Source organism: Brassica napus, chromosome A5, assembly GCF_020379485.1.
Source record: "Brassica napus cultivar Da-Ae chromosome A5, Da-Ae, whole genome shotgun sequence".
Taxonomy (NCBI): Eukaryota; Viridiplantae; Streptophyta; class Magnoliopsida; order Brassicales; family Brassicaceae; genus Brassica; species Brassica napus.
This window is the reverse complement of record NC_063438.1, coordinates 1,671,145-1,693,583: the sequence shown is the minus strand read 5'-3', so window position 1 is coordinate 1,693,583 and position 22,439 is coordinate 1,671,145. Positions and strand designations below refer to the sequence as shown.

The window sequence follows — 22,439 nt, the reverse complement described above, 5'->3', positions numbered from 1 at the left end:
TTCGAATCATGTAAAAGCCTAACCATTAACAAAACCGAAGAAACTCAATGTCAACGCTGCACAAAGGTATAATAATCAATCATATCCCATATCGAAAACTAAAGCATGCCGTGTCTACAAAACAGAGGAACACTCCATCTCCTAACGATGGATCAAGAAGCAAAATGCATAAAGACAGAAACTTTCTTCGAAGGAGCAAATCAAATTGCAGATGTTGTATCAAAAGTGATCAACTTTGAGAAATGTAATGCGTCAAAAAACAGTTAAATAACACTTATTTCATCATTATCGACTAAACAAACGATATCCAAAACAAACTTCTTCAGAAAGCCCTAACTCTCCAAGTCTTCTCGATCGCCACAATCCACCTTCCGGAGATCAAGCGGTGAAGCTCAATCGGAAGAATCTCCGGCTGACGAAGCGAGCCTCTCCATCTCGAGGCGTTCCAGGGCCTTCTGATGAGCCCAAGTCTCGATCGAGAGATCGGGTTTAGCGTTGAGCCCGACGCCGAGGATGACGATCGTGAGGAAGCTCGTGATGTAGCAAGGAAGCTCCCAGTCCTCCCATTTGCGCGACTGTCCCGGCGGCGGAGGGGTGCGGTTCATGAAGTAGCCCTTGGGCTGCTCCTCGTGGCCCGGCGTGGCCCAGCGGCTCGGCCCGGCGGATGTGGATCCGGACCGGGAGAAGATCCGGTTTCGTAGCGTCTTCGCTGCTGCGACGGTCAATGACTGCATCGCTTCGGTTTTGTGATGTAAAAGCGAAAGAGACGAAATGGGGGAATCGATTGGATTTGTTGAGTGTTCGGATATATACCTAATTGGTTTACTTCACTCGATACCTGAACCGAGGAATCTGGTTTGGTTTATCTGTATCGTCGGTTTAATTAGAAATTTACCCAGGTCGATTTATTGTTTGATTTTGATTGATTTTTAGGTTCAACTGGTTTAGATTTGGTAATTATCTAACAATTATAGCTGTATAGTTTTTTTTTTAAGTTAGTTTGATTCATCATTATTTTCGCTAGGCCTGGGCATTTATCTGATGATCCGATCTGAAATCGATTCTGGTTCGGATAAAAACCGAACCAATATTTTTACTTTATTGGATCTCGTTGTGGAAGATTCGCGGGTCTTGGACCCAATCCGAACCGAATCCGAAACACTAATAAAATACCCAAAAACCCGAAACTTCTATTATATATTAAGTATATATGTGTTTTTTTTTTAATTTCATATTTGCGTTTTTGGGTATGTTTTAGATTTGGATAAAATTCTTAATTTTCAAAAATTTAATTCGGATAATCAAATAAAATTTCGGGTATTCTTCGTGGCTTTGGGTCAGATTTTAGATTAAAAAAATCGGTTCTTTTAGTCCGGTTATTATTTCGTTAAACCAAAACGAATAGGTCACGTTGGCCGGTTAATCATTATTATTGGATAATATTCGAACACGACGTCGTATTGCGCAGTAGCAGTCACATTTGTCTCTGAATTATACATATGCGAGGCCATGGTGAGTTCAAAATCATCTTCTACCTCTAAATTCAACAACCGAAACCTCAGGAGATATATCTCTCTCTTATATATACACAAACATGTCAACTGGCTTGGAACTTATAGCTCCATTTTCACCTGATTTGAGTGTAAAGTAGCTGAACCCATCAAGAAACTGGCTTCGTGATGATCCTCTTCTCTTCCCCATTCCGTCTGGTGGTAACCATCGAGAGGCCACTGTTGCAGCTGATGATAAAACTCTCCGTTGAAGCTACCATCCATTAGAAAACTGTTCTGCAGATAGAGATAAACACTTTTAACTTCTGTTAGAGATGATTGTATTATCAATCCTACTAGACCAAGATTTTTAAATGGGTGGGACCTGGTTCTTAAATGGTCTACAAGCTGTACAAGGTCATTTAATAAGAAGTTATTTGCAGAGAAACAAAATCTGATTATTAGATTGGATAGGTGAAACGTGAAGCAACAAGAACTTAAGACTTAGACCCCCACATAAAAAATAATTGTGCAAAGATAACAAAAAAGACACCATCAAAGACAACAGAACAGAGGTGGTCCGTGTTTCTGACCCATCTCTGTATGATATTATTGAGAGGGCTAATGAGTCCTTTCCAAAGCCTTTTTTTGTTTCTTGAGTCCTAGCGTTAACAATAGGCTCTGTCTCTGTGTCTAGTGTACTGGATGTGTATTTATTTCCCCCACGTTGATCTACTTCTTTAAGCCTAGTCTATAATAGGTTCGATTAATGTTGTATCAATAAATACAACAAAAGTTTCACTTTTTGAGATACAACTAAAAAGGTTACTCAAAGAAAGATAGGTACCCTATGGTTTTACTTAAACGAGAAACATGGTCAATGAGACTTTTGAATCTTAAATTTTGTAGAAGAAGATCACATGGAACTTTAAGTCTTGTATGCAAATTAGATACTTACTTGTGAAGCCAATAGGCTGTCGAGATTAAAATCGATTCTTGGGTTTACTGCAGCAAGTCTCATAGATAGCATCTGAAAAATAAGAAGAACATAGGTTAAGTGACAGTGTTGCACCATAGGGACTCATTAGCTTATTGTTTTATTAAGTCCCACCTCTACTTGATGCTGTAAAGACTGCACATGGTTAATGATTTCATCTAGCACCAATGCAGTCCCCTGAATCTGCAGGTCACAAAGCTCATTTTCTGGTAAGTCAGAACATAAAAAATGACCCAGAGTCCTAACTTAACGGCTTCTACAATCTCAACTCTATTCAACGTTAACATTGCCATTAAAGCGAACCAGAACAACAACACCTCTCGTTCATGAACAAACAGTCAAAGTCTCAAAACCCCACAAAGGTTACAAACTCTTTAAGGAGTTGTCACTTATCATCATCTCCCTCCACCAATAATATCTGCTAAACTCCAAGATTTATATACATATCGATTACTTAGCTGTCTGCAAGAGTGTCACATCATGCTTCCAACCAATTAGGTATAGTGGGACTCAATTCAAAGCATATAACCAAAGATATTAGTGACTATACCACACTCCTCACCCTCTCTCTACTTGATAGATACCAAACTTATTAGAGACGATACTACACTGCTCACCCTCCTCCATAGAAAGCCTGAGACTTTTTCTACTTAAGATCAGAAGATGGACCCCAAAACACAGACTCTAATCTCCATCTATCCACCAAAACATGTCCCCTCTACCAAAAACCTTAAGGGCACAATCCAGCTAGCATTCACACAATAAAAGCCATTATCTTCATTTATGGAGTAAGCTTCAAGTTCAATGAATACACTTTAAGATGAGGAAAATAAAGAGCTATTTTTTAATCATATAATAAAAAGAAAGATTCTGACTTTGAGCACAAAATGAAAATCTAATTATTGATTAAAGGTCTATTATCACCTTGTCACAGCCTGGGACTAGTTCCTGTAGCAGCTTCATTCGTGCGTTTATCTTCTCCCTTCTTGCCTATAATCAAAGAGTTTAACATATCCACTAACTAAATGTTAAAACGACGACGTTTAAGAGATGTGTAGTAGTTAGTATTATACTTAACTCGTTCTGCTAAGCTATGGTTATCAGTAGCTTGACCACGACGAGCTCTAACATGAACGTACGGAAGCTTCTCTGCTTCTTCGTCAGAGCTCTTGGTCTTCTTCATCGAGCTTTTGACCTATAAGTCAAAAGGATATTAGTGACTTGTGTTACAAGCTATCGAGATTGATTTGATTAATCACCTTCTTCTTCCCACGTTCTTTCCTCTTGTTACGATTCTGATTCTCCACCGTTGGATGAGAATCGAGCCGCTGAGATGAATCGGTCTCTTCAGGCTCGGACTTGACTCTAATGCCGAAGCTCGAAGACTCACCGGAGATGTTTCCGTTTTGCTCTGCAGCGATCACCGCGGCGAGGTCCGGAGGAAAGGTTAATCTCCGAAGCGGGTGGAGAGTAGGAGGAGCGATGTTTCCGGCGGCCGGAGAAGACGAAGTGAAAAGCTCCACGGCCTGAGTCGCCGGCATCTCGAGCAGAGCCGTGAAGGAGCCGGTGTTATCCGGCGGGAACGTCGCCGCCAGTTGCTGGATTTCGTCGATGAAATTGAGCGATTCAAGTCCGGTCATCGGTGACTCTCGGTACGGCCCAGCGCCGGAGCTAACTCCGAACATTTGGTTCAGATGATTCATAAGAAGGGAAATTAACGCGTAAACCGGACTTAACCGAGTTAAATTACAGAAGAAAAAAAAAAAAGAACCGACCGACTTTATCCAACTCGCTTTAGTTAAACCGCTTAGAGCTTCAAAATCGTTCGGCTGAAATCTCTCTCTCGGGGTAAAAAGATTGCTTGGGAGCTATTTGGAGTGAAGAGAAAGCAACGTTTGCTTCGGAGTGCGTCTGCTAATAAAAGCCAACACAAATTTAGAGAGGGAAAGCACCCATTATGATGGAGAGAGAGACGCTTTGGACCCCAATGTTTATGAGTTGGGCCTTTTGGGCTTGGTTCTATAAATTTTGAAATAAAATGTCACTACTCTCACACTAGAGTTAGTGGCTTGGTGGTCTCATAGAATTTTGCTCATATCATTAGATTTTTAATGAAACCTAACTTTTTTTATATAAAAGAAATGGAACCTAATTTTACTTCCAAAGAGACAATGATGTCAGTGCTAAAACTATCACCAATAACACTCTATTTTTTCCTCTATAATTTAGATTAATATAAAATAAATTTATTATTGAGTAATTTTTGCTTCAATGATCTTAGGAGTGAAATATAAAAGAATGTCATTTTTGCACTCTAAGTATAGAGAAAAAAATATGATATTTTTTATATTTTATTTTATAATAAAGTAACTCTATTATAAAATAACACTATCATTGAAGCAAAAATTACTTTAGTTACTCTATTTTAATGTAAATTATAGAAAAAAAAAATAGAATTTCAGTAGAGATAGCTTTAGGCAATGAGTTTTTTAAATAAGACATAAGAAGCTATCTTCATCACACCGGATAAAAAAGAAAATTGCTCAAAACAATCTTGGAAAGTACTGATATTACTGTAATTGACTTGGATGTAATAAACAAAAAGAGAGAAAAATGAATGGAGTCCTATATAATTGCTTATAATATGGTGAAAGCATATGCATTTTTGCTAGGAGCTTACATATAAGACAGTTTGGTCTGTTTCGGCTAAAAAAATATTCAGACATTACATTGTGTCTATCTTATCCCTTTCTCTCTTTGCTTTCCTTAGTCCTATATACACAACCCTTGTTGTGCGCTATATCAAATTCTTCTCCTTGTTCACACACTTGCAGTTAGCTCTGTTCTCGTTTAGAATCTGTGTAAACCAACATAAAAACAAAAGTTTCAATCACAAACCGGTCCTTTATTGTTTCACGATGATCACTAGGTTACCTTGTACTGTCTTTGTAAATCTTTGATGTAATCCACAGCTAAATCCAACATATCCGAAGTGTTCGTTTGCTATCGAACCAAAGAGATACCGAAAAAAAAAAACATTAATACCAATTTAATGCAAGAAAATCCTCATTACAATAAGTGTCAGGACTAGTGTACGGACCTTGTCCATGTTAGGAACAAGCTCTTGTAGTTTCCTCATCCGTTCACTTATCTTTGTTCTTCTTACCTGACAAATGACATTATAATTTGTTTCAAGTACCTATCAGACTTCGTAGATTCAAAACTAAGCATTGTTGAACTTACACGTTCAGCGATGCTTCGAGGATGTGTGGCGCAGCCACGTTTGGCTCTAACTTTACAAGGAACAGAGTCTTGTAGCTGCAGATACTTATCCACTGAACCCATGTCCGAGGCTGACTTCGGTAGACTCAAGTGATGCGACATTATCTGTAATAAAATAATTGAAACTATCATTCATTGCTCTATAATAACCAGCTACAATACATGTTTGTAATAATGTGTAATAGTCCCAAGAACCAAAATAAACCGGTTTGGTAGAACTAAACCAGAGTATAGTTAGTTACCTGAGCTCCGTGAAACAACTTTCCATCGTCCTCTGTTTCTCTTTTGAGAGAGGACAAGTTATCAATGAAGCTGGTCGACGGATGATTCCAATGGCTATACTGAACACTCTCCGAGTCGATTTCAGGTATCTGAGAGAGCATTCCCAGAGAAGAAGGTGGTCTTGAAGAGAGGCTGCTATGACGTCTTAACCCGTTGGGATGAGATGGACTCTCTTCCTCTTCTTCTTCTTCACCAACGTAACAATAACCTGCGATTGTAAATATAACAGAAACCATTAAAAGAGTTAAACTTTGGACTCCAAAAGTGTCAAACTTTATTGTTTATTGTTCCAAAACGGTACCGTTTTGGTCGGAGAGGTTTGTGAACATCCCGGCGGGCGAGCTGCTTTGCCGGAGAAGATGTGATTCAGCTGGTCTCGTGTGATGATGATGATTCATACTCAGAAACTGATCCAAACCAATCGTGTTCATCATCATCATCCCGTTACTCTGTTTTGGGTAATGCGGCGGCAGACCCAGGAAGCTCGACGGCTCTTGCTGCGGCGGAGGAGCGGCGGCGTATGAAACACGAGACTTGTTCTCGAACTCATTTGAGTTGAACACAGTCTTGTCGTTGTCGTCTACGAACGCGGCGAGAACAGAGCTCGGCGCAGATCTAAAGCGGAGAAGACCCGACCCGGAAGAAGAAGATACTTGATTCGGGTCGTAGAGGTGGTTGTGAGTATTTGAATCCATGAAAGAAACCAACTTGCGCTTCCCCTGTCTCACCCTTTCGCTGTAATGCTCTGTTTCGTGACGTTTCAGTAAGATGAGTTCTTGTTGTGTGTCACTTTCTCGAGAGAAATTTGATTTCAGCTTGAGATGTAAGCTTGTGGATGAAGGAAAGAAAGGAGGAGAAGAAGGAAGAAGAACGGTGGGTGAACAGAGAAGAGGGAGAGAGAGAGATGATGATGAATATTTTTATCGTCTTTTTTTGCTTCTGAGTTTCTGCGTCCAACTTTAATGGCTGAAGATAGCGGCGGATCCAAAAAAGTATATAACTAAAAATTAAATGAAAAAAATAAATTAAAAAGTAAAGTGGACGAGGAAGACGTCGTTTTGAGCCGCCTGTGACGCTGAGTCACGGAAACGCCTTTATCTTATTTAAAAAGAAATGTATTATCTTTGAATACTTTTCCCGTATTATGAGTGTAGAGTTTAAGACGAAAATACGTATCTTTAATACTCGAATACATCAGAAGAGCATGTGGAGTAAATACATATGCTTAATCAAGTTTCCCTAGTTTTTATACTGATGTCCCCGTGAGTAACGATTTATGCTTCCCTACAAATATTGATGATATTGATATATCATATATCACTATCATACCATTTCTCGTTTTTTACTTTGACATCCACCAAATATATCTTATAAACAAATATTATCTCTTTTTCATTTTAATTGTCATTTATACACACAAATAAATAAAATATATAATTTTATTTCTAAAATAAACACACAACCTATACACTTAACCATATTTTAACTAATTGAAAAATAAAATAAAAAAACTTATTAATAAATTTTGCATTGAAACTCTAAAACGACACATATTTTGAAACAATTTTTTTTCTTACAACTACAACGACAACTAAATCGAAATGGAAAGAGTATGTGTATACTAAGATTATTGTTATCATATATCACTATTATATTATTTCTTGTTTTTTACTTTGTCATCCACCAAATATATCATAAACAAATATGTGTATAATAAGATTATTGCTATTTTGTGATGTAATGTAAAATTTATGATGTAGAAACAAAATATTTAATGTTAAATCGTTCAAAGTATCATATACGATTATACACAAAAGATTTAATCTAATTACTTACAAACAAGAAAAACGTCATGCAGGAACCAACAATCATAGACTTCGTATTCAACAGTTAAATATAATTTTCACGTTCGAATAATACATTTAAGATTTATATGACCTTAGCAAACTCATATATTCTTTATTACTTTCATGCATTTTATTACATTTAAGATTGTCAAGTACTATTATTTTGTCCCATCAGAATATAAGGAAAAGTCAGAAGTTAGATCTTCTTCTGGTTAAAACACAAAACATCCTATAAATAGAAAGAAACTTTGTCGGAAGTACAGTTCATAAATTAGGGTTCACGGACAACCTGCAGCTTCTACACGATCGCGACGAAAGAGACATTACATTGGGAACGAGATACTAGTGGAGTACAGCTAAAAGATTTATATATCAAAGGTGATTGATACAGTGATGTCACTAGCTACGTGTGTGAACGATGCTTCGTCTAGATCTCCGTCGTTAATTTCGTGCACCTCTTCTTCTTTTTTAACTTTAATAATTCACAAGCGCCGACTTTCTATAAGAACGACATGTTCCCTTCACTCAAAATTGATTACTCTATATCAGTTCTCTTTGAACTAGATGTTAAGTTTTCACGTTCGTTATTCTTGTTTAGTGAATTGAAACTTTTACCTTATATGTTTATCAATTATTATCACATTGTTTTGGATGTATATGTATTCTCTGGGGAGCTGATATTTCATTCCTTAATATATGGGGACTAGACTACGGTTTATGTGCCCAAGGCTTTACATATAGAGACAGATCGTTTTAGTTGGAGTAGCTTTTTAATTCTCGAGCTGCTTCTTAGTTTATCAACAAGAAGACAAATGTGTATGCGCAAGCACATGCATTCTCTACATGCACCTATTGAATCAAAAGTAACAAATTTGTATTCACCCATAATATAAAAGGAAGAAATGACCATGATAACAAACAAATCATTTTAATATTTTATAACTAATAGATGATATTTTTTTTTATTATACACTGATGCGTGAAAGTAAAGATCACATATATATGTATGTGAAATTCATACGCAACAAACTTGTTTCATTCAAATCATCGACTTCTTACTCGAGAAAATAGATACAAGCCACTGCATGATTTGTAATCTGTAATCTAACAGCTTTTTTTTCTTCTCTAAATTAACACCATCAATGCTTTCACTTCTGATCAGTATATACTCTTTTGGGGTTCTAAAGTTGGTCCTTGGTGAAAATGGTAGGCAAAAGGAGATAACTACAAAAGCAAATGTCGTCGATGGATGTGAACATGGACATGTGAGAGACCCCATTAGCTTTTCTTAATGTTGTATAGATTTTTTCTTTACATTTTTGTATCTGAATTTAAAAATAATAAAAATGATTCCCCATCAATTCATTTTAAATATTTATGTTTGATAGAAGTGGGGAATCGTGGTCCAGCTTTGGCTTTTATAATGTCAAGTTTGTCAACAACTTAAAAAAAGGTTGCCTCTCTATTTTATTTCTTTAATAAGAACTTCTAAATACAGCAAGTGTTTCTCTCTTTTTAAATTTAATTTTCTCGAGTGGGCTGCTATATTTGGAAGTAATCAGTCGTGCTTGGGGATATATATATTCTGCCATGAAGAATCTCATCTCCTTGCTCTCTTTTTTTGGTGTTTTAGTTTCTTATAATAATATAAAAAGTAGAACCTACTTTTGCTGTGAATTTGAACAAAGGAGAGGACCAACAGTGGGATGCGATCATGCTTGATGTTCTGACAAAAATTATATTCGAAATAGATCGATATTTCATTTCTGATGTATGTATTTGTGAATCTATACAGGCTGAAAGTCCATGCGCAAGAGAGAGGCAATCAAGCATTTGAGTTGAATCTTTCTTCTATTAGCTCATTTTTTTTGTTACAAAGAGAAAGCTTGGTATAGATTAGCTCAATCTACGCATCTAATCAAAACTGAATTTCAGTTTCCTCCGCCACTGGAAGCAACTCATCATCTTACATGATTTTACTTGATTTGAGGTTGACATGTACATACTCCCTCCGCCACTGGAAGCAACTCATCATCTTACATGATTTTACTTGATTTGAGGTTGACATGTACATACTCCCTCAAACTATATCCATGTATGTATATCCTTCAAAGTTCAAACCCGAGCGGTCCCTTGTGCTATACGTAACCTCTCAGCCCAAGATAGCAATGTGCGTATCTACGAAGGTCCACCTACAGCAAAAACAAAACAAGTGCCATTTTATGATGATGTAACTTCATCTCTATAAAATAACAGTCGTTGACATGTACCCCCTATGAAATTTTAAGGACATAGATAATTTATAAAGAATTATAATAATTTTTAAAAAAGTTTGAAAGTTTATATTTATATCCAGGACAAACTCATATTTCACTAACCATATCCAGGACATAGTCAAAGAGGTAAACATATATATTCTTCATTTTGTTCATTATTAACACAATAATTCAACAATTGGGGCTTTTATACGTAAAATATGAACTAGCTTAATTGGGCCAAAGCCCCAATACGTAATTGGGCCAAAGATTCTTAATCGCTTTGAAATAAGTAAAATCGCAAAAAAAAAACCGACGAATTGCGTTGAGAATGAAAAATTTGACGAAACTGAGTTATCCCGCCCCCGTAAAAATTCAAAATATTTCACACAGATTTGAATTTCTCTCGCACGTGCGAGCTCCAAAATTTTCATTTTCAATTATAAAACCCGCCCAAGATGATGGCCTTAAAAAAAAAATCGCCAGATCGTCTCTCCCCTCTCACTGAAAAAAAAAAAAAAGCTTTTCTCCTTTATTCCTTCTGTCCCCTCGCTTTACCGTTCCGCAAGTCGTTTTAGAGCTGTCACGAAGGAGAATCTATCGAAGAAGATTCAATAGGTAAAATGAATCCATGAAACTTTATTCTGTATCTCCACGCTCTGTTCTTGATGATTCGTTAGCAGTTTTACTCGATTTTGTTAGTTAGGTATGAGAGAATCCGATTAAAATGGTGAACAAGATTAGAGGATTCGACGATAGATGAAAATCGATCTACGCTGTGTTCTAATCGTTCTTCGATTTTCGTAGGGATTAATCATAATGCCAGAAGCGAGAGACCGACGCGAGAGGTCTGTGGATTACCCCGCCGCGTTTCTCAACCGGCGATCCCACGGGATCTTGCTCGACGAGTCACCACTTCGGTCTCCTGTTCAGAGACTGCCTTCTTCAGAATCGTTAGTGTTTGGGAGAGGTGGATTTGCGAGGGGCAATTTGGGAATTCGACGGACAGGTGGCGGTGGAGGTAGAAGGCGTGGCAGGGCACGTGCCTCAGCTTCTGTGTTGCCTTCTTGGTATCCAAGAACGCCTCTCCGTGACGTGTCTTCTGTCGTTAGGGTTAGTAAGCCTCACTGTTAATTACAATTATCATATAAACTTAGCGTGGCTTTGTTTTGTATGCAGGCGATTGAGAGGAGGAGAGCTCGTGTGGGAGACGTTGAGACCCCAACTCCACAGCAGCTTGAGGTGGTTCTTGATGATTCTTTAGCACCAGTGTCTGGCGAGCGGAACTACTCCATGGTGACTCCTGGTCCGTCTGTTGGGTTCAAGCGTCCCTGGCCGCCTTCGACTGCTAAAGTCCATCAGATTCTGCTCGACATCACAAGGCAGAGTTCAGCGGAAGAGGAAGAAGAAGCGCTCACTCCGCAGAAGAAGCTCCTCAACTCTATTGATAAAGTGGAGAAGGTTGTGATGGAAGAGATTCAGAAGATGAAGAGCACTCCTAGTGCTAAGAGAGCTGAAAGGGAGAAAAGAGTTCGGACTTTAATGTCCATGCGATGATGGGTCATGAGAAGGAGATCAGTGAGTACGACATCATCTTCTGATGATAGCAAAGAGGGAGAAGTGGATCATCTACTGGTGATATGTTCATGAGCTTTTAGATCTGTTATCATCTCTCTGATGATATTACTAGGAAGAAGTCAATCATCTCTCTGATGATGTTATAGTAGGAAGATTCTATCATTTTCTGATGATAAGACATTCTTCTTTAGATAGATTTTGGTTTTTAGGATAGTTCACGGATCTTATGTTGAGAACCTTTTCTTTAGGCTGCTTTGCTTTGTATTTTCCACATATGATGGATGATGTCTTCTTGGTTTAAACAGATTGTACAAAACTATCAAACTTCGGTTTTTTGTCGGACGTCCTTTCTCCTTTTTGCCTTAGTTTCTTGTAATTGTCACAATCTCTGGAAATGTGGTGAATCATGATCCTATAAATTAGGCTTGAACAAAATAGCTGGAACCAAACCGAAATATCCGAAACCGGAATTGGACTAATACCCGAATGATTTCTATATTAACCAAACCGAACCAGAATCTAACCGAAAACTGAATATATAAAAATATTAAGTATAGATACATATATATATATATATTTTTTTTTAATTTAAAATTATATTAAAAGTATATGAAAATAGTTGAGGATAATTAAATTATTATAAATGATCTGATCCAAACTATCCGGATAGTTTTATCTGAAATATGCAAAGTAATCCGAAATATCCAAAAGTTTTATCTAAATCATCCTAATTATTTGATATTTTATCCTAAATAACCGATATTTGATCTAAATTATCCGAACTATCTGAACCCGAACCGGATCCAAATAAGAACCAATTTTTTTCTGGATATTTTCCGGTTCCAACATTTACTATCCGAACCAAACCGAATCCGAAGTACCCGAATCGAACCGATATTCGGAATGCCCCGGGCCTTATAAATGATGCGAAGTCAACTGTTGTTTAGTGGGCCGCAAAGGCCCATTTATTATTGGCTCGTAAACGAGGGTGTAGGATAGTGGCGTGTGACTGCACGCACTGTAACATTAACTGCTCTTCTTTCTCGATGACATTTTATTTTGTTTGTTCAAACGATCTGCAACCTCGCGACTGCTCTCTTTCGCGAGTTTGAGGCACTATGACGGAAGAAGTAATCGACCAATCATCACCACCACCTGACCCTGACCCGATTCAAAATCCGAATCCAGCAATCCACCCGAGGCGGGTGCCATTCGAGCACGGCCTCCTCCCAATCCCGAATCTCCTTTTCACCGACCCGATCCAAACCTTAGCTCCGATCAAGCAGAAGCTAGCGTCTTCGGCGACGAACAACCGCGTCGGATCTCCCGCCATCTCCGAGGCCCTCTCGATCTCCTCTGACCATGCGCGCCTCGTCCTCGAAACTCTCGCCTCGGTGCTACATTCGGAGACTGATCCTCTTGTTGTGGCTAAGCCAGAGGAGGTTGATTCGATCGGAGCTGATGTGAGGGATCTGGTTTTGTTTATGTACGTTCAGTCGTATAAGAGGTTGATGCCGAGGACGCATAAGGACTCTGCGGCGGTGGCTGATGTTTGGCCTTCGGCTTCTGCTTTCGATGGTTACTTGTCCGCCTTATCGCCGATTCAGGCATGTTCTTTACGTTTAAACATTGGCTTAATCATGTAATGTCGGTTGAAATGTGATCTTAGTGCGTATGATTATTGATTTCTAACTATAATTTGCGATGCAAGTTAAGAAATTTGGAGACTTTAGGTTCGTATAGAGCCTAGTGACGTTAGAATTAAGCAATGTTGAGGAAGGAACTAGATTGAGTCGAGGGAGGTGTGTAGGTTTTTGGATAAGTGTTCGTAATGATTTTTCATGTGGAGAAGATGCTCGTTGAGGTTTATTTGCTTTGTGATGTGTATTTGGGCTTATTGTTAAAATGTGGTGAACGCTGTGAGAGCATGGAGACTGTAAGTATGAGAATCATATAAGACAGAGGATCACATATATGTTAAGCAATATAAAAGTATTTGTTCAAAATCGTGCGTTTTGATTGCCTTTTGTTTTTGGTTCCCTTTCTTTGACTAAATGACACGGATTAAAGCTTTATAACTGTCACTTTGCTGTGTGTTTATGTGGATTTGGCTCTGTTTCTCTTCATAGTTCCTGGTTGGTGATGATGTGGGGTGTGTTCTAGTATCTTTGGGCTCAGCTTGTAGTTTGTGGCTAAGTGTTCGTAATGATTTTAATGTGGAGAAGATGCTCATTGAGGTATTTGCTTTGTGATGTATATTTGCCTTATTTTTAAAATGTGGTGAACGCTGTGACAGCATAGTGACTGTTAGTATACGGCTGCGACTTTGGGTATTAGGATCGGTTCCGGGTAGGACCCGTTCGGTTCTGGGTATCGGTTATATAGAAATTGTATCCAAATAGTACTTAACAGAATCATGCATATTTCTCTTGTTATATGAAACACTCGCAGAGGATCACGTATATTAAGCAGTGTAGAAGTATCAAGTATGTATTCGAAATAGTGCGTTTTGATAGAATTTTGTTTGTGCACCTGTTCCTTTTATCTCCTTTTAAGTTTGGTCCCCTTTCTTTGACAAATGAAAACTCTAGAGCACTGTTAAGTTCCCGGATTGAAGCCAAATACTACTACTTTGCTGTGTGTTTGTGTGGACTTGGCTCTGTTTCTATTCATAGTTCTTGGTTGGTCCTTTCATGTTTCCTCTAGGTCATGATGTGGGGGTGTGTTCTAGTATCTTTGGGCTCAGCTCTTAGTTGGGAGACAGTTTCTGAGCTTTGAAATATTTTACTCATAACCATTCTCGTTATTGTTTCAATGAAATGGGTCTAGACAACCTTGTTGCTTTTTGAAGTTTGAGTTAGATTTTGTTTTTCGTCATCTTGCAGCTTGTTCGTAGCAACAGCCGTCGGTTTATGCCATCGCCAGCAGACGAAGAAGCTCATCAGTTGTCGTATTTGCAAAAGCACATGGCAAATATTATTTCTCTCCTTGCAGATCCTGTGGAGGGAGAAGGAGATGAATCTTCGGTATGTGCAAACATTTCTTAATCTCATTCTGGAAAGAGATACTGTTTCTATTAGATGAATAGAAAATTCTATGTTGGAATACAAATATTAATGGAATGACAGAGAATGCATATCTCATGCTAGATGGTTATTTCATCAAAACTTATTTTGATTGAATCTCCTCCTTAGGTGCTGTCTTTGGAGAGTTTTGAGCACATTCGGTTTCTTCTTCATTTTGGTGATAAGGGATCTGATGTACCTTCTTTGAGTCAAGCTACTCCTTTCTTTAAGAACTCTAACCCTGCCATGCCTGCTGTTCCCGTTCCTGCTTCACAAGTGCATGATTGGCTTCTGAAAAAGATAGCTTCGGCCATGGAAAACATTTCTGACAGAATTTCTGGGAAAGAAAATGGACCATCTAATGCCTCTGGTCAAGAAGCAGCAACCGCAGTTGCTTCTGAAGCTCTTAATAAAGTTTCATCTAACGATAGAGGTCCTTGTATCATCGAAGGAGTCTCCAAGACTTCACTTTTCAAGCAGGCTTCCGATCTAAAGGGTAGATCTGTGAAGGTCAGTACTGTACAACTAATTTTCATTTTAATCAGCAACTCGTCACATTTGGTAGTTGTAGGCTTCCTCATTTCGTTTCTTTCACTCATGTATGCACGTCAACTGCATGTTCTTGTGTATTCTGCAGGTTGCCAATTGCCATGATTCTGTCATTTATCTATTAGCTCCATTAAGATATGCAACTGTGTATGGATGTTCCGATTCTACTATCGTTCTGGGAGCTGCCGGCAAGGTATGACAAATATACTCCTTCATGCTTTACTCTTTGTTAGCGAGTTTAGGTTTAGAAGATGCAGACTTTTTAGTTTATGTTTTGTGCATGTGCAGGCAGTAAGAGTTGAGCATTGTGAGAGAGTTCATGTGATTGCAGCTACCAAACGAATCTGCATCGCCAATTGCCGAGAATGTGTATTCTTTTTGGGAGTCAATCAGCGACCTCTTATTGTCGGTGATAACCACAAGCTACAGGTGAAGCGTCTCTCTATGATTGAGGGTTTAATTTTCAAGTTTGATATCAGGCTGCGTACATAACTCTTCTTTCCCGCTCTGATATTCAGCTGATACTAGTAACGAGACCACAATTTTATAAAGCTTTAGTTAGGTTTATATCTTTGATGTGTAGAAAGCCTGTTAGACTCGTGATCATTTTAATTGTTCATGGTGTTTGGAAACTTGAACATGATGTTAGACTCACTTATTTAGTTGACTTTAGTGCAAACATCTTCTGATGTGTTGTGGATATAACTGCTTGCATCAATCTGTGACTTTGATCTGTTCCAGGTGGCTCCGTATAATACGTTTTACTCACACTTGGAGGAGCACATGACCGAGGTAGGGATTGTGCCAACTATCAACAGATGGAATGAACCCTTCGCACTTGGAGCAGTTGATCCGCATGACTCATTGTCACATCCTACCGGTGCCTCTGATAAACAATCTGAATCGGCTTCTTTTGTGGACCCTAACCAGTTCACTAACTTTTTGGTAACATTCCCCTTTTCGTTAGTTTACTTTACCTGTAATAGCTACTGATGTTGGTTACTACCAAGAGTGTTATCACATTGTAATTTCTCACGTTAATGTCTCTGGTTCAGATCCCAAACTGGTTTGCTGGCGAGGCGCTTGGTTCCACGAAAGACAATCCATTTCCATTACCAGATGCGTATCTAGCAGTGCAACAGTCAAGCGTATGTTTTATGCTTTTTATAGAGAACTGCTCTGTTTGTTTTTTTTTCCATATCACTACAGCATCTGATACTCCAACTGCCATATTTGTTTTGACCAGCTTAAGAACTTGGAAGAAACAAGACAATCCTTAAGAGAAACACCTCTTGAAGAAAACCGAAAACGAGAACTTACTACAGCGTTCCACATGCATTTCAAAGACTGGCTTTACGGTAACCACATCGAATCCCCCACACTCTACTTTATTCTCTCCGTTGGTCATTGGATATTGATCCTCTGTTTTTCTTATGGTGACAGCAACGGGAAATGTCCGGCAACTCTATTGCTTGCAAGGTGATTAATGATGATGGAAGAACGTCTAAGTCACTGTAGAGTTCTCTTGATCCGTTCCTCTTCAGAGATTGCTAGCTCGTATGACATCAGAAGTTAACTGCACAGCAAGTTCTCTAACTCCTAAACCTCTCCTCTTTTGTATGTTTTTTTTACTCATTTGATCATAACAACATGCAATCTTGTCTTTTTAAAATGTTAATTTCCTTTAATTGTTATACACAGATAACAAGTTTCTCAATACCATATATATATGAGTACCCTCCTTCAATTTCAAATATATTTTAAGCTTCTTTTCAATTTTTTTCCTTATCTACACATTCAAACAGACTAAAAAACTGTGAAAGTTTCTCTGGATCAATCGTTGTTGTTCCCTTGTCTTTTTATCTTGGAGGAAAAAGCTTCTCTGCTTGATCCACGAAAAACGTTATAAAGAGTCTTATTCATAACCATAAGAACAGACAAAATATCATTCTCTATGTTCTTCAACTCTGAGACTAGCAGAAGCAAACACATTTCAGATACTTAGAACTGTAACGTTTCTTACATTCAACACTTAAGCAAAAGATGCAAGTCACTCTCCATACAAACAGGAGAAAACAAAAGAACAAAAGAGTTCCATGATTTCACATCTCTCAGATACAAGTAAACAAAAACAGACATGACAGGGAAGAGAGAGATGATCTCAAAGAGCTTTTTATTAACTTCAATCACCAAAAAAAGAGAAATCAGGATTCAGCTTGAGCTCTTTTCTCGACAGGGGTGTAAGGATAATACTCTCTGCCATTGTCTACTCTTGTCGTCTGACCTCCAGAGTCAATCAAAGCTGAGGTAACAGCTAGAGTTGCACCTGCAGCTATCGCCGTCGGAATGCTCCTTGCTGTGTACACAAAAAAAAAAAAAAAAAACAATTTTCACCAAAATAAAACCAAGGTTACAATGGAAAGCTATGTACTTTCAATCATTACATCAGATAATATCTTTGAGAGTATTTAGACATAATCCAATCATGTAGACATTGGTTTGAAACGCATACGGTAAGAGCGTTTACCTCTATAGCCAAGGACAGAAGCTCCAGCAACAAACCCACCAATAGCACCATTGAAAAAGTCTCTTTTGCCCCTATAACTCTGAACCACCTGTTCAACGCCAATGTAAACTCCTCCAATAGCAGCGAAAGTGAGCCCGTGAGTTCCCATCATCTTCAGCGTTCTGATGAGGCCCGGAAGAGCCACGTTCCTCTCCACTCTCGGAACGTCTTTCCACGTGGCTAAAATGGTTCCGTAGATGGTCCCGGCGGCGAAGCCGGTGACGCTGCCTTTGATCGTCTTCATCATGGGGCCGTCCTCTTCTTCCAAGTACCTCATCTCAGCTGGATCCATGATTCCTCCCTACAGTGTTCACCAGAGGGGCACAAGATCCACGAGAAAATGATTCGATCTTCTTCTTCGGTGGCGACGAGACCGTAGAGGTAGTAGAGCCGGAGAAAGCCCACTTAGAGAGAGATTTGGAGCTAACATGAATTTAGTTTGGGGTGTGTAAGTAAAGCCCATTATGAGGCCTGTTAATGGTATTATATTCCCTTCCCCCTCTCTAGAGCAGAAGAAACGATTCAATGGATATAAAGATGCTGTTTCGATGATGAGACTGTAGGCTATAAAAGCCCGATAAAATGTGGAGCTACCAGAAAATGAATTTTGAGCCAAGGAGGCCCATTAGTAAAGCCAATATATCTCTTGGAAGACTCTCTTAGTCCTGACCAGTGAACCACATATCTTCGCTATGCATAAGCTCTACTCAGTTCTAGGTCTGGGCATTTCGGGTATTGGTTCGGTTCGGGTATTTCAGGTTTCGGGTAGTTTAGGTAAGGGGTTAGATGATCTATTTACTACTTGATTTATTTTCGGTTCGATTCAAATAGTTTTGGATTCGGTTCGGATAGTAAAACTAGAAACCGAAAAATACTCGCAAAATATACGGTTCTCATTTGGTTACGGTTCGGGTTCGGATAGTTTGGATAGTTTGGGTAATTCGGATAAAATATCGGTTATTTAGGATAAATTAATATCAAATAATTAAGATGATTTAGATAAGAATTTTGGATATTTTGGATTACTTTGGATATTTCGGATAAAGCTATATATCCAGATAGTTTCAGATACTTTCAAGTAGTTCAGATACTTTATAATAATTTAGTTATCCTCAACTATTTTCGGATACTTTTAACTGATCTTTAAATTAAAAATATATATTTAGTTATAGTATATGTATATATAATTAATATATTTATATATTCGGATACCCGTTTAGTTCTCGGTTCGGTTCGGTTATTTCGGATATATAAATATAGAAACCGTTCGAGTATTTGAGGGTATTGGTCTGGTTCCAGTTCGGTTCTTCGGTTCTGGTTTTTTTACCTAGGCTTCACTCTGTATCACTTTAAGTGGTGTTTAAGGTTTTTGCACAAAGATTTAAAAAAATACAAAATTTTATACAATTTATTTTGATTACATAAACTAACATTAAATAAAACTAGTTTAACCAATAAAAAATACAGTATTTTGTAATTGTCACAAATTTTAAATAACATTAAATTTTATCTAGAATTATGAGAATATCATTTATTATAAAACAAAATAAAAAAATTTAAACATCTGTTAAAATGACACGGAGAGAGTATTTCACAGAGCAAAGCGGTTGTGTTTAGCTCATAGTTTGATTTACTAATTTAAAGTATAGATAAGTCATCAGTGTATGTAACATTTATCTAATATTTGATCAATCTGATCTCCTAAGTTGGAGATCATGAAGTTGAGACAACAACAAGAATCATTCAGCATAGCAAACAAAAAAAAAGCAAAATACAAAAGCCATTGCCTGGCAACAATTGTCTAGTTTATTGGTAAGCAGTAACAGAAAAAAAAAAGAAGATAAAGATATTGCAGAATCATTCATGGTAACAATAACAATATGCTTGTCATATGCAAAGAGACTCAGAGAGACCAGTTGTTATGGTGTGAAGAAGAGCCATAAGCCCTTGTGTTCTCACTTTCCATGTACTGCCTCCTATTCTGATGATGATGGTCAGATAACTCGAACTCACCCAAAGTCGTTCCACCGCTTATCTCTGTCTCGGTGAACCGACCAAGATTCAAAACAGGAGACATATCATTCGGACAGCTATTATCATCGTCCTTGAATACCCAAGGCGGGTTCAGATACTGATGCTGCTGGCTAGGTGCAGGTGGTGGCTGAGCCATTGTAACCGTCATCGGACCAAAACCTGAAGAAGTTCTCCATGTGTTGTTGTTGTTGTTGTCATGTGGCTGATGTGGGTTTGACAGAAGAGAGAGAGCACAGTTTGAGTCGCTGCCAATTCCCTTGTAGCTCTCTGGTTTAGTGTCCATAATCTCTGGAGATGAGAAGCTTATCCCTCCTCCTCCTCCTCCACTTACTGATCCTTGACTAAACACATTCATAGGATTGATCTGCCACGACGGTGGCCGTCTCATCACTCTTGTATCCAACGTTCTTGCACTATTCCAACCCATTTCTTGGGAACCAAGAAAGCTCCCATTCATTGTAGTTTCACCATTTCCTGGTCCCATAACATTATGCATTTTAGGGTTAGTTTTAAGCACATGAATCAGTCTGCTTATGTTTTCAAGCTATAAAGGATCTAACCGTATAGAGAAGGAGTGATCCTCCCATAGCGAGAAGACAACACAGATAGAGACGCAGGCTGTGGCTTCCTCCTTCTCTCATTATGACCAGCGAGTCTCCTACGGCAACTCCTTTTTTCTAGGTCAAATTCCGGAAGCTGATGAAACCTAATGATTAAGATCAAGTTAGCTTCAAAGAAAAGCAACATATATAATGATCTCTCTAATCCTTAACACGAAAACATTTCTTCTTTATGGATTGTTTAAAGTCTAAGAGGTTTCATTATCATTTTAATTCCGAATCTTATGACCTACACATTGTAACAAAGTTTCTTGAGTGTTCATGTCATTGATGCTATGGTGCCAGTTTTGTCCCCCTCAATAATGATATGACCTAAAGAAGCAAACATAAGGGAAATAGGTTTCTTTATTGTCCATTCATTTCATATCCCTTTGGATTTTTTAGAAAGACAAAATCTAAAATAAAAATAAAAGAGAAGCATGTAGAAGTACACGTAAACATATTCTCCAAAATAAGCCCAACGAGTCCCAACAAACACAAGACCAAGTTACATAACACTAAGCTGTAAAGTTAAAAAGAGAGCCCCTCCAAAGCCGTTAAAAGCCAAAAAAGCATATGACACTGACAATCTACAAAGAAAAAAAAAAGCTAAAGCCTTTGGATTTTGATTCACAGGAAGGTCTTGGCCGGACTCCGACCAGCCAGCCCTGAGATTTATAAGGTTCGAAACATTTATTAAACATATTTTTTAGAAAAATTGTTGGGGTCAAATGATATATACATATTAATCACTGATATTTTGTGAGTTATAGACTAATGTTTCATCTGGACTTCGGTAATGGCAAAAGATGCAAATAAACACAATAATTAAGGGTAGAATTGGGAGAGAAAAAAGAAAGAACCTGCTGCACTGTTGACAAAACCTTTGTTCTATGCCAGCGACAATGACTTTTGGTGTTTTAGAGTGCATTCCACAAACTCTATGCCTCGTGTAATAACCCTTTGCATTGGTTAGATCCATTCCACAACCTTCCACTTGACACCTTGGTATCTGACCCGAAGGACCCGACCCGCTTCCACGTACCCTTCTGTTTGACCCGCCGGAGGAAGAAGACCCGGTTCCACCTCCAGCGTCCTCGAAGTAGATCCTCTGGCCAAACATGAGCCCTCCACTTAAAGAGGATGACTCAGTGGATGAACCACCCGACTCTGTCTGGCCTGGACCAAGACCAAGACCCGAGTTGGAACCCCTATCCATTTTGGTTTCCTCTTACTCAGACAGAAAGGGAGTACTCACTCATCATTCTCTCTCTCTCTCTCTCTCTTAAAACCTAACTGTCTCGGTTTAAAGGAAAGGACGAAAGGAGAAGAAAGCAAAGAAAATTTTGGCTTCCCTGATTTTGACTGTTGTTGGGTTTAGAGAAAGAAGATAGAGAGAGACACAACAGAAGCAAGAAAAGAGACGAGAGTGGTAATAGACAAAGACAGTGAGAGAGTTAAGTAAAACGGTACGGACAAAACATAAACTGTTGTCTGTTAATTACCACATAACAAAAACGAGAGATAGAGAGTGATGTAGTAGCAGTTTCTAATCTTGGAGTTGGAAGAGACTTGAACAAATGAACATTGGAGAGGTCTTTCTTTCATGTACACATTTTAATTATTTTACTTTATACTGTTCACATTTTCAACCTTTTAGTAGATTTTTTTCTCCTTTCAATTATTTGACAAGCTAACACATTTCTTTTTTCTTATGCCAAGAAAATTAATAATGCATGTTTTTCGTTTGGTCCACCATTTGGCATTATGAGGTTGGCAACAATAAATGGAGATGGTCTTTTGTGTTTCTCCATTTGCAAAATCTACCACATATTTGACTTGGTTTTGAACCGAGTTGAATGCAAACAGATATGAAACCAAAATAAAATTTTCCA

The 22,439-nt window shown here is 38.3% G+C and overlaps 7 protein-coding genes across 8 annotated transcripts; 2 read left to right on the top strand and 5 right to left on the bottom strand.

Moving 5' to 3' along the window:
• Window positions 1–165: 165 nt before the first annotated feature.
• On the bottom strand, window positions 166–800 carry LOC106450629. The gene has a single exon (XM_013892327.3). The coding sequence runs from the start codon at window positions 732–734 to the stop codon at window positions 393–395; it is 342 nt and encodes a 113-aa protein (XP_013747781.2). The 5' UTR covers window positions 735–800; the 3' UTR covers window positions 166–392.
• A 611-nt stretch (window positions 801–1,411) lies between these two features.
• LOC106450628 (transcription factor bHLH48) lies at window positions 1,412–4,444 on the bottom strand. 2 transcript variants are annotated; one of them, XM_013892325.3, is made up of 6 exons: window positions 3,747–4,444; window positions 3,566–3,682; window positions 3,412–3,477; window positions 2,602–2,670; window positions 2,449–2,520; window positions 1,412–1,782 (listed from the first exon to the last, which is right to left on the bottom strand). In XM_013892325.3, exons 1-6 carry the CDS (start codon window positions 4,188–4,190, stop codon window positions 1,765–1,767), a joined length of 786 nt encoding a protein of 261 aa, XP_013747779.2. In that variant the 5' UTR covers window positions 4,191–4,444; the 3' UTR covers window positions 1,412–1,764. The 2 variants fall into 2 exon arrangements, with proteins under 2 accessions (XP_013747779.2, XP_013747778.2); XM_013892324.3 differs by having other exon boundaries at window positions 1,412–1,787; window positions 3,747–4,430.
• A 661-nt stretch (window positions 4,445–5,105) lies between these two features.
• Window positions 5,106–7,073, bottom strand: LOC106450630 (transcription factor bHLH130). Its single transcript, XM_013892328.3, has 6 exons — window positions 6,353–7,073; window positions 6,012–6,259; window positions 5,731–5,874; window positions 5,588–5,653; window positions 5,422–5,490; window positions 5,106–5,344 (listed from the first exon to the last, which is right to left on the bottom strand). Exons 1-6 carry the CDS (start codon window positions 6,744–6,746, stop codon window positions 5,285–5,287), a joined length of 981 nt encoding a protein of 326 aa, XP_013747782.2. The 5' UTR covers window positions 6,747–7,073; the 3' UTR covers window positions 5,106–5,284.
• Window positions 7,074–10,631: 3,558 nt separating this feature from the next.
• LOC111215511 (protein POLYCHOME) lies at window positions 10,632–12,073 on the top strand. Its single transcript, XM_022719020.2, has 3 exons — window positions 10,632–10,771; window positions 10,961–11,266; window positions 11,333–12,073. The coding sequence occupies exons 2-3, from the start codon at window positions 10,973–10,975 to the stop codon at window positions 11,708–11,710; spliced, it is 672 nt and encodes a 223-aa protein (XP_022574741.2). The 5' UTR covers window positions 10,632–10,771; window positions 10,961–10,972; the 3' UTR covers window positions 11,711–12,073.
• Window positions 12,074–12,788: 715 nt separating this feature from the next.
• On the top strand, window positions 12,789–17,101 carry LOC106450631 (TBCC domain-containing protein 1). Its single transcript, XM_013892329.3, has 9 exons — window positions 12,789–13,338; window positions 14,617–14,757; window positions 14,926–15,306; window positions 15,434–15,538; window positions 15,634–15,774; window positions 16,087–16,290; window positions 16,401–16,493; window positions 16,592–16,703; window positions 16,789–17,101. The coding sequence occupies exons 1-9, from the start codon at window positions 12,850–12,852 to the stop codon at window positions 16,830–16,832; spliced, it is 1,710 nt and encodes a 569-aa protein (XP_013747783.2). The 5' UTR covers window positions 12,789–12,849; the 3' UTR covers window positions 16,833–17,101.
• A 218-nt stretch (window positions 17,102–17,319) lies between these two features.
• LOC106450632 (outer envelope pore protein 16-3, chloroplastic/mitochondrial) lies at window positions 17,320–18,322 on the bottom strand. Its single transcript, XM_048780376.1, has 2 exons — window positions 17,873–18,322; window positions 17,320–17,701 (listed from the first exon to the last, which is right to left on the bottom strand). The coding sequence occupies exons 1-2, from the start codon at window positions 18,201–18,203 to the stop codon at window positions 17,550–17,552; spliced, it is 483 nt and encodes a 160-aa protein (XP_048636333.1). The 5' UTR covers window positions 18,204–18,322; the 3' UTR covers window positions 17,320–17,549.
• A 1,250-nt stretch (window positions 18,323–19,572) lies between these two features.
• On the bottom strand, window positions 19,573–22,220 carry LOC106450633 (squamosa promoter-binding-like protein 9). Its single transcript, XM_013892331.3, has 3 exons — window positions 21,408–22,220; window positions 20,506–20,651; window positions 19,573–20,419 (listed from the first exon to the last, which is right to left on the bottom strand). The coding sequence occupies exons 1-3, from the start codon at window positions 21,761–21,763 to the stop codon at window positions 19,815–19,817; spliced, it is 1,107 nt and encodes a 368-aa protein (XP_013747785.2). The 5' UTR covers window positions 21,764–22,220; the 3' UTR covers window positions 19,573–19,814.
• Window positions 22,221–22,439: the final 219 nt, after the last annotated feature.

Coding starts and splice junctions, on each gene's coding strand:
- LOC106450633 (XM_013892331.3), bottom strand. CDS start 21,763: ATGGATAGGGGTTCCAACTCGGGTCTTGGTCTTGGTCCAGGCCAGACA. Junction 20,652..21,407: donor TTTTGTCAACAGTGCAGCAG/GTTCTTTCTTTT, acceptor CTTAATCATTAG/GTTTCATCAGCTTCCGGAAT. Junction 20,420..20,505: donor GATCACTCCTTCTCTATACG/GTTAGATCCTTT, acceptor TTATGGGACCAG/GAAATGGTGAAACTACAATG.
- LOC106450631 (XM_013892329.3), top strand. CDS start 12,850: ATGACGGAAGAAGTAATCGACCAATCATCACCACCACCTGACCCTGAC. Junction 15,539..15,633: donor TTCTGGGAGCTGCCGGCAAG/GTATGACAAATA, acceptor GTGCATGTGCAG/GCAGTAAGAGTTGAGCATTG. Junction 16,494..16,591: donor TAGCAGTGCAACAGTCAAGC/GTATGTTTTATG, acceptor TGTTTTGACCAG/CTTAAGAACTTGGAAGAAAC.
- LOC106450632 (XM_048780376.1), bottom strand. CDS start 18,203: ATGGATCCAGCTGAGATGAGGTACTTGGAAGAAGAGGACGGCCCCATG. Junction 17,702..17,872: donor TTCTGTCCTTGGCTATAGAG/GTAAACGCTCTT, acceptor TTGTGTACACAG/CAAGGAGCATTCCGACGGCG.
- LOC111215511 (XM_022719020.2), top strand. CDS start 10,973: ATGCCAGAAGCGAGAGACCGACGCGAGAGGTCTGTGGATTACCCCGCC. Junction 11,267..11,332: donor ACGTGTCTTCTGTCGTTAGG/GTTAGTAAGCCT, acceptor TTTTGTATGCAG/GCGATTGAGAGGAGGAGAGC.
- LOC106450628 (XM_013892324.3), bottom strand. CDS start 4,190: ATGAATCATCTGAACCAAATGTTCGGAGTTAGCTCCGGCGCTGGGCCG. Junction 2,671..3,411: donor TAGTCCCAGGCTGTGACAAG/GTGATAATAGAC, acceptor TGTGACCTGCAG/ATTCAGGGGACTGCATTGGT. Junction 2,521..2,601: donor CTTTACAGCATCAAGTAGAG/GTGGGACTTAAT, acceptor CTTATTTTTCAG/ATGCTATCTATGAGACTTGC.
- LOC106450630 (XM_013892328.3), bottom strand. CDS start 6,746: ATGGATTCAAATACTCACAACCACCTCTACGACCCGAATCAAGTATCT. Junction 6,260..6,352: donor AAACCTCTCCGACCAAAACG/GTACCGTTTTGG, acceptor TTACAATCGCAG/GTTATTGTTACGTTGGTGAA. Junction 5,654..5,730: donor CTCGAAGCATCGCTGAACGT/GTAAGTTCAACA, acceptor GTCATTTGTCAG/GTAAGAAGAACAAAGATAAG.
- LOC106450629 (XM_013892327.3), bottom strand. CDS start 734: ATGCAGTCATTGACCGTCGCAGCAGCGAAGACGCTACGAAACCGGATC.